Consider the following 9824-nt stretch of genomic DNA (forward strand, 5'->3'; position numbering starts at 1 on the left):
ACACACACACACACACACACACACACACACACACACACACACACACACACACACACACACACACACACACACACACACACACACACACACACACACACACACACACACACACACACACACACACACACACACACACACACACACACACACACACACACACACACACACACACACACACACACACACACACACACACACACACACACACACACACACACACACACACACACACACACACACACACACACACACACACACACACACACACACACACACACACACACACACACACACACACACACACACACACACACACACACACACACACACACACACACACACACACACACACACACACACACACACACACACACACACACACACACACACACACACACACACACACACACACACACACACACACACACACACACACACACACACACACACACACACACACACACACACACACACACACACACGCACGCACGCACGCACGCACGCACGCACTTTTTTTTCCGATAAAGGATTTATAACACATCAATAGCGATAATTACTTGTTTTGGTGCTTATATCGGTATTTGTTAGGAACGAAGAGCCACTCGAACCGACGCGAGAGATATCGCGCGGCGAGAATTTAAAACAATTTCGTGTATAACTTTTTCTTTCTTCTTCCTTTTTCCTATGTCTCTCTCTTTTTCTCTCGCGACGGCACCATCACGCATCGGTTTGTATGGACCTTTTGTTATCACTTCCCATTTTAATAGTACACGCAGAAGAATGTTAATCCATATATTCGGCGACAATTATTTAATTCAATTTTATTGAATATCGTCACGTATATGTGATGCACGTCTGACCGAAAAGAGGAAGCCCATGCATAAACAGGGCCAAATAATTTTCGGTACAAGCCTTTCTGGTATAGAAACTAGTTCGTTTTTCCTTTTCCCCCTTTCCTGCTATTATTGGAGTATCGATATGCCTAGATGTATGTCGAAGTCTATATGTTTAAATATTGACAACAAAGTTCGTTCCATAGTTAGACTAGATTAACAACGTATGCGTGTATATGTACAATGCAACAGATAGTGTACGATTGATTTTCGTCAAAGTGCAAATAAATTTAGCCTTAGAGTTTAAGTATATGCAGTAAATTGCACGCAACGTCGCGTGCTTCTCAATTGTAATTTTAGAGTTAACAGCGATTGTTATATAGTCCATTGTCAATACAGACTATCCCTTCAAAGCTAAGACATTCAGCAAACGAAAAAAGAAAAAGAAATTACAAAGTTATGTTTTTATATTCTGCCTATTCTAGATTATAGTCGAGTGTAAGAAGAAAGCAATTGCGTATAATTGTTTCGTCTTCTTAATAACTCAACTTCTCCTACCCTGCGAAGCAGCTTAATTCTCTATCTAATCGGTAAATCGTGTCTAATTTCTTCGTTGCACCTTCAATGGATGATCTCACTCGTATCTCGATAATACAGTACTTAAATTTATACGCTTATATATTCGTTCCATAATATACGACGGGGAAATTCTGCCGATAGTCTAACGAAATCTCTTTGCGCGCTTTTAGAAATTATGGTACAGTCCCGCGATATGTCTTGGGAAGGCTTTTCAACTATCACCAGAATTTCCAAAAATATTATACAAAATATAAACAGCTGTATATTATTATTAGAAAGTAAAGACACCGTTGAGAAGTTACATGCGATAATATTACTACTAACAGCTGCCTCAAGAAATGACGTAATAGAAATGAAAAACAAAAAAGATAAAGCAGATAATACAAATCAACTGCTCGATTGCCATTTAATTCGCAATTTAATAAAAACAGTGTAGTGAGAAGGAAAAAAAAGATCATGTAAGCGTTACGTACGAACGTGAGGTACGTAACGTGACACACATCACAATGATTATTAATTTAACTTAAAAATTATTTAGCTCGATGCAGCGTACATTTACAATTATCGATATATAGTAGATACACGCGTGTAAATTCATGAAATTATGCGTTAAATTATTTACACTGTTAATAGATCTTTGCTTATTTCTATGTCAAGTAAATCGTTTGATCGTTAGCTACTAAGACGAAAAACATAAAGCACACACACTCACGTTCACTCACGCACGTGATTATGAACTGAACAATTATATTATAATATGAGAATATTATATAGTACTATAATGTGCGCACTATTGCTGCTGCATACTTGTCACGCGTATCGTGTTTGTGTGTATGTTGTGTGCGCGTAGCTAGTTATTTTTATCCAAGAAATTTCACAAACAATAGCAATTGACACTGCAAACAAAATGGGATAAATAAATGTAAACGTTATGTACAACTTCATTTACACCGCATTATAGCCAATTATTATATCACATTAGTTTTTTTCTCCCAGTGAGGAATTTTTCCGTTCTCTTCATACGTTTTATTACAAATACCAAATAAGTGTGTAATTAATATCAAGGATAAAAAGATCTACGCTGATTTCTTCTTTTCTATCTAAGACTGTATCAGTTAAAAGTTTATTTTGTAGAATTCAAACTATTGACACTAATCTTTTCTTTTTATGTATATGGCAGCTTTATAACTACTTTTTAAAATTTCATTTATTATATTGTGACAATTAATTTGTTTGGAGTGTTATTACCCGTGTTTTGTACTAGAACGATCGTTAACTAAACGCTTAGGCCTTTTGTTCTTTTGTTGCTGTAAGTATCACTAAATATTATAAATCCTGATATGCATACGCACACTGATAATGAAGTTTGAGAATCAGCGAATTGCGATTCATATCGACTCTATTATTACAAAGACGAAGCATTTTATTCTCAAATAATAAATTAAAGAAGATTAAAAAAACGGATTCACTCGCTTGATTCATCCTTTAAGACGGAGGCACACACAAACTGCTATACTACTTTATTATTGTTACTATTACATGGCAACATCTTTCACTGTCATATCTAAGAGTGAAAGTATCTCGATATATTGAATATCCAAAAATAATATCTTAAGAAGATACGATACACCTTTCCAATAGCGAACAAAATTGATTTGATCATTTCCTGCACTCCACTCAATGTATCGTGAAAGAGTCAATGTATATATAGTATTGAGAGGTCGGATTAAGTTATTCCAATCAAAAGAAGTGTTTTCTATAACGAATGAATGAAACAAAATGAAACGTGTGTAATAAAAACAAAATTTGATTTTGTTATAAATATAGAATAATATTTAATTTATATCTAGACACTAAGTAGTCATATGATTTAAAGCTGAAAGCTCGGATACTTATTAACAAGTTGCCAACAAAAAAGTATTTTTGCTGTGACTGCTGACACTAATTTGCACCATCATAATGTATCTCTCGACAAAGCGAAAAGATCATCCGCAAGGCACAAATTAATACCAATGCAATCGCCGTGTTTTTCTTTCTATCATCATATACAATAGTATATGTAACAGTTGCGCTCAGTCGTACCATGTGTCCCGATATGCGCACACCAGAGCGCCATCACGAGACTACAATGGCTCTACATTAATCAACGTAATTGGTGTTCATCCTTGTGTAATCAACAGTGTTCTGTTGACGTTCAAAAATTCACTACCTACATAAAGCTAGAAATGGACGTTTACATATATCTATAAATAAGTTAAAAATAAAAAGAAAAACACTTACTACTTTATACAATTCGCTAGCGAAGGCAAATAAATAAATTGTTCTTAAATGTTTTTTTTTCCTAGAACAGCTGAAGACCGTGGTTTCTTTCATTAATATTACGATAAACACTGTTACAGTTGTAGTTAAGTATAAGTTGCATATCTTCATAGCAAATACGTATATCGGCTTGTAGCAAATGGAAAGGCTACTAAAAATGCGTCGGGATAGATATTTAGGTTTGTCTAGTGTACCAAAGTTCCCTCCAGTGAATTCGCGTGTTGGCGTTTCGATCTAATTGATGCTCACAAACATAATTTACTTTTAAGTTAAAACGGTGCGTTTACGATTCAATACAACGATATTGAACGACATTGAATATGGAATTCACACACATGTTTGCGCATTACTAAAATTTCATAAGGTTTAATAATATGATAATACACAACCTCACAGAGGCTGTCGAAACGGGATAGACTCGCTAACCCTTTCACCGCTCTTAGAACGTTGTAGAAGAATTTCATTTGTTTCCGCAAAAAAGTATATACCTACATAAATATAAACATGTTAATTCACTGTTTCAGCCTTTCAATTTCGAGACGCAGGCAGTGAAAGGGTTAGGTATATTCTAGTTTTGCGGTTGTGCTTTCTTGCCACCACGTGGCTTGATGCTCTCGGAAATCTGCCACATCGCCTCCTCACAGAGGAAATCGCTGAAGTTGTTGAAGAACGTTATGATGCGTTCGTGCTTCTTGAAGGAATATGTGCTGCAAAGTGTATAGTAGTGTTAAACATTGACAACACACACATTGTCCCTTTAAATTATTTTCAATTTCTTTTCTAAACTAATCTATAGAAATGTATTTACTTCGTGACAATATAGTATGTAGTTCATATTCATTTCAATAATTTACTACTTAACTAATGCAACAATACATTTGCAGTAATATACTTATATTGAATATGCCATTAATGAATGAAACATTGATTTATAGAATTAATTAGAAAGAAACGAATGATACTGTTGTAAACTTGACATGGGACCACGAAGAAAAAAATTCGACATACAACTACTCACCCTTTCTTAAATCTTTTCATATTTTCGACAATATTAAATTGTTGCCATCTTTTAGAGAAATTTATAGTGCCATCTGGTAATAAATCGCTATTCCCGATATGCACGAATGTAAGATCTTGCAAAACAAGTCCACTGAAACAAAGGATAAAATGCATTTCCAATAATCAAACAGACACATAAAATTTCGTAATTTCGATCGAGAAAAATATTTATATTCTTACATATAAGGAATGCATGGTGGTTGTGTTTCCGCTAAAGCTTGCCTATAGGCTCGGAAGCTACTAGAACTATCTATCAGAGCACAATATTCCTTGAGACCTTCCGTAATGTGCTTCTGCCATTCAAGTCTCCTAATAGGTGCACTGTCCAGGGCGGACAATAACGCGAGATAGCTATTAAAATTATTAATCTTCCTAAGATGTTTCATTATCTTGATGAATTTCACGACATATTTCTCCCTGTCTTTTGCCTCATTTTCCAATCGGTGTTCTAATATCCTGGAGCGTGCCCAATATGACATTTTGTTAAAATGTTCAGTAAATCTCGTGAGATTCGGACTTCTCTCTTCGTTTTGTTCTTGCGCCCAAATCAGTACTTCCGGAATTTCTATTTTCATAAACAAGTCGGCATCGAGTAGCGTCATTTGTTCCGCGATTTGTTCGCTTTTAAAATCCAACAAAGATGCTTGTTTCGTTGTTACACTTAAGGACGACAGAATTGGTTGCGCCGCTTGCAATTGCTTGACAGAGTGTTTCTCTAATATCTTAACTCGCAATGCTTTGGCCATTGTGAGATCTCCGCTGCACACTAACTGCTGCACAAATTCCATTAGAGTTTGTAGAAGAACGTCATCAAGATCGGATATTCTGTAAAATTAATTGTGTTATAAATTATATTTAAGTGCTGTAGAAGTGTAATTAGATATAAGCAAAAGCGTATACTTACGTTAAATCACTAACGACTCTAACTAACAAAGAGAACGCTTCACGAGCAGCTCTCTGTTTTACGACATCAGGTGAACATGAAAAGCGTTGATGACGTCTGTGCAGTTTTTGAATTAGCTCCAACGGCTGCATAAAAGTTCTATAAGTCGTTAAAAACGCCTCTTGGTACAAGAAATCTGCAAAAATAGACATTTTTTTAAAACTATCCATCTAATATTACTAGTTTACAACATTATAATAATTGAAAAATATTTACAGGATTAGGTAAATTATTTTTTAGAAATAATTTATTGCGCGCGCCGCATTAGTTATTTTGAAAAATAAAACCAAAAGCATACAGAAAAACGTAAACAGTGAAAATTAAGTAGTAAGAAAATTGACTATAGTCAATAGTTCTTCTTATGCTCCAAAAATAAAATAAATTATAATTGATCTTTTTATTATTACTTACATTTTTCCGTGTACTACCTACTTAAGGCTAGGAGCACACCGAAAAATGTACATTATAAGCAATAAGACTTGACTACAGTAAGAAAATTACAATCGATTATTATTACAATCGATAAACAATCACAATCGATTATTCTTAAACTGTAAGAAAAATTATCAACTGTAGTTGACAATTTGCCAATTTGTTTACTTCTTAAATTTAAATTTTACTGCTAATGTATTTCTTAACTTAATCTAATCCCGGGCCTATAACCTTGCTTTAAGCGGTAAACCGTAAACAAATTGACCAATCATAGTGGATTATTTCAAGAATAATTGACTGTAGTTGGTCAATTCGCTTACGGCTTAAAACAAGATTGACTAGATTTAATCCGTTACTATTAACGTTACTTAAGAAGTAACAATGTTATTTTTTTTTCTTTCACTAGTTTTAAAGATATCTTTTTTATGATCTAATCTAATGTTCACATATTTTATATTATAAAACAAAATAATAATATAAAATAGTATAAAATTTTACAAATAGTACAAAATAATACAAAATAATAAATAAAATATATATTATATTAGTTACTGTTACTATACAGGGTGTCTGAAACCTTTATTTACACAATTCGTAGGAAAGTAGAACGAATTAAACGGAACAGAAAAATCAAATACCATTTTGCGAAATTGGCAATAGTTTTCGAGTAATTAATTATTTTGTCTGAGCAAATGAGCGCTCGGGAAGCGGCAGCCGAAAGAAATATGCTTCGGCTGTGACCGTGATACACGCGAATCGTGGCTCGCTGCGTCCCTCTGCCCATACGTGTGTAAAGTTAACACCTCATTTTTTAGCACCGCAAGTTTTGACATTAGTTCTATTTGCACCCACAATAGTTCTATAGTTCCTGATAGGTTATAACAATAGTTCCGTCGAATTAATAAAAAAAAATAATTTTTTTTATTAATTTTTAAAATATGAGGTGCCAACTTCTCATGGCACCGCAACATTCAAAAAAAATTTTTTTTTTAATTTTATTGTATAGTTTTCGAAGTGCTCTATAGTTCCTGATACGTTTTTGCAAGGGTTCCGGTCTCTAAATATTTTTAAATAATTTTTAAACTTGAATGCCAGCACCGCACTGCAAGAATAAACTTTAGCATGCTTACAGTTTTGGCCGACTTTTTGGCGTTTTCCGGTAGTAATGTAATAGTTCCAAAGCTTACGGAATATCAAGAGTTCTGGCCTCAAACTATTTTTAAATAATTTTTTTTGTTTTACCACTGGTACTGCATCTAAGAGTAAACTCTGCAGGCTAGCAGTTCTGCCCGACTTTTTGGCGCTTTCCGGTAGTACTGCAATAGTTACGAAGCCTCTGGTATGTTTTAACGAGAGTTCCGGCCTCTAACTATTTTTAAATAATTTTGTAATTTTACCGCTGGCACCGCACCTAAAAGTAAACTCTGCGACGCTAGCAGTTCTGGTCGACTTTTTGGCTCTTTCGATAGTACTGCAATAGTTCCAAGGCCTCCGGTATGTTTTAACGAGAGTTCCGGTCTACAAATATTTTTAAATAATTTTTTACTTTCACCGCTGACATCGTACCCAAGAGTAAACTTTGGGGTGCTGCCAGTTCTGACCGACTTTTTGGCGTTTTTCGGTAGTATCACTATGTGATAGGCCCGCGAGCAATCGTCCATTTTCTTCGCCAGCCGCGGCGAACTGTATGTGCCACCTGTCACGTCGCACGCTCTGATTGCCCAAATATTTTAATTAATATCTCAAAATTTTACGTGGTTGTTTGAAAAATGATCTCTACAATATTTGTTCACATTTATCTGTTCTACTTATATTTTTCTTTTGGTACGTCTTATGCGGAACACTCTGTATATATGTAGAATGTTCCAGAACAATCTACGAAGCTCTCGTAAGAACGTAGAGTGGGTTGAAATGAACATAAAAGTCCTATATCGTTTTGCGATATTCGTAATAATAACCGAGAAATTAATTACGAAAGATTAAGGAAAAGCGTGTGCTGAATGGTAGAAGACGGACCGCTTGGGTCACAGTGCGGTCCAATAAGGGCCTTTGCACGTAGAAAAATTTTAACCGTAACCATAAGGTCGTAAGAAAAATCAATCAGAATTGATTATTCTTCTTGCGTTCAAAGAATAATCGACTGTGTTTGGTCAATTTTTTTACGACCTTACGGTTACGGTTAAAATTTTTCGTGCAAAGGCCCTAATATAGCGCGCGGATGTCGACGCGTGGCGATTGGAAGATAACGCACCACTGCCTATACTTATATTGCTGCGTTCCTACGTCTTGCCGCACCGCGCCGAGGCGAGATATGGGAGCAGAGCAGTATAAGTATAGGTAGTAGTGCATTGTCTTCCAATCGCCACGCGCGACATCTACGTGCTATATTACTGGGTTGTTGTGACTCGTACAGTCTGTTCTCTACCATTCAGCACACGCTTTTCTTTAATTTTCGTAATTAATTTCTAGGTTATTATTACGAATATCGCAAAACGATATTAAAAGGACTTTTATGTTCATCTCGAGCCGTTCTACGTTCTCATGAAAACTTCGTAAATTGTTCTGGGACACCTTGTATACAGGATGTCTGATTTGTACCGTAACAGAGCTAATATATAGCTGAAATAGGTCGGGGTGATTAACCCGTTTCGCCAAAATGATCTAAATTTTGTCTTTTCTTCATGGCAATAATTTTGACAGAAAACGTCCATAGATCTTTCCGGCACTCGATACCCTATAAATATAAAATATGCCCTTTCCGAATCTGAAGTTCATTTCTTGCTATCGCGCGCCATTTTTTCAATATGGCGGCTAAAACATCAAAAAATTGAAAAAAAAATAGAATATAGTTTGTTTGTATCTCACTTTTCGGCATGATCCTGTTACAGGATCATGGTAGTTGTCTGTATCTGGTGGCATAATATCTTTAGCTAAAATATGATGCTTTGCAGATCAAACAATTCATTATGGCGGATTCAATATAGCAGCTTTTTATAGAAAATTTTTGTTTTTATCGCTTTTTCCAGATTATTTATCACCTATTTGCATTTGTGTGGTCTATAAAGTATTAAAATATGATTTAAATGAAATTAAATCGCAATGTACTACAATATAATTAAAAAAATTCAAAATGGCGGAGATTTTCAGGTTTTTTTGTAAAATTTTGAGTTTTTATTCGTTTGTGTCATATATTCGATTATTCTTTCACGCTTTTGTTGATTCTGAGGCTTACACTTCTGAAAAATAGTGACAGCAGCAAAATATTATAGTTCTAAGATGTAACATAACCTCTAAACACCATACTGAGCTTGATTTTTACAGTAACTTATGGCAATATTATCGTAGTTTAGTTGAATTTCTTTTTTTTTGCTGTGTAAGTATAGAATATAATATGTACCCAGCGAGAAAAGTTACGTTGATTCGACGTCTACCAGACGTCTATATGAAACGTCTATCTACCACCTACGTCTAATCTAGATTAAGATCTATATCGACTTAAAAACGGTCCACATTTCGATGTCTAATAGATTATCATTTCGACATCTTATCAATGTTAACTTTAGACGGCCGTGGTAAGACGAATAGACATCGAATCGATGTCTTTTAGATGCTTTAGATATCTAATAAGTATCGATGCGATGTTTATTTAACTGCTATTT

At 35.0% G+C, this 9824-nt stretch overlaps 1 protein-coding gene across 15 annotated transcripts in view; it reads right to left on the reverse strand.

Moving 5' to 3' along the window:
• Positions 1 to 795: 795 nt before the first annotated feature.
• The window catches only part of LOC116850228 (guanine nucleotide-releasing factor 2), a 366959-nt gene continuing 357930 nt past the window's right edge, over positions 796 to 9824 (reverse strand). For all 15 annotated transcript variants that reach the window (XM_032828261.1, XM_032828258.1, XM_032828256.1 and 12 more), the window contains 4 exons: positions 5695 to 5869; positions 4971 to 5615; positions 4750 to 4881; positions 796 to 4438 (listed from right to left, as the gene is read on the reverse strand). In XM_032828261.1, the coding sequence (XP_032684152.1) occupies positions 4300 to 4438; positions 4750 to 4881; positions 4971 to 5615; positions 5695 to 5869 (1091 nt within the window). In that variant the 3' untranslated portion in view covers positions 796 to 4299. The remainder of the gene's footprint in view (positions 4439 to 4749; positions 4882 to 4970; positions 5616 to 5694; positions 5870 to 9824) is intronic.

Source organism: Odontomachus brunneus, unplaced genomic scaffold, assembly GCF_010583005.1.
Source record: "Odontomachus brunneus isolate Ranch 3 - 2012 unplaced genomic scaffold, Obru_v1 Obru_scaffold_138, whole genome shotgun sequence".
Taxonomy (NCBI): domain Eukaryota; kingdom Metazoa; phylum Arthropoda; class Insecta; order Hymenoptera; family Formicidae; genus Odontomachus; species Odontomachus brunneus.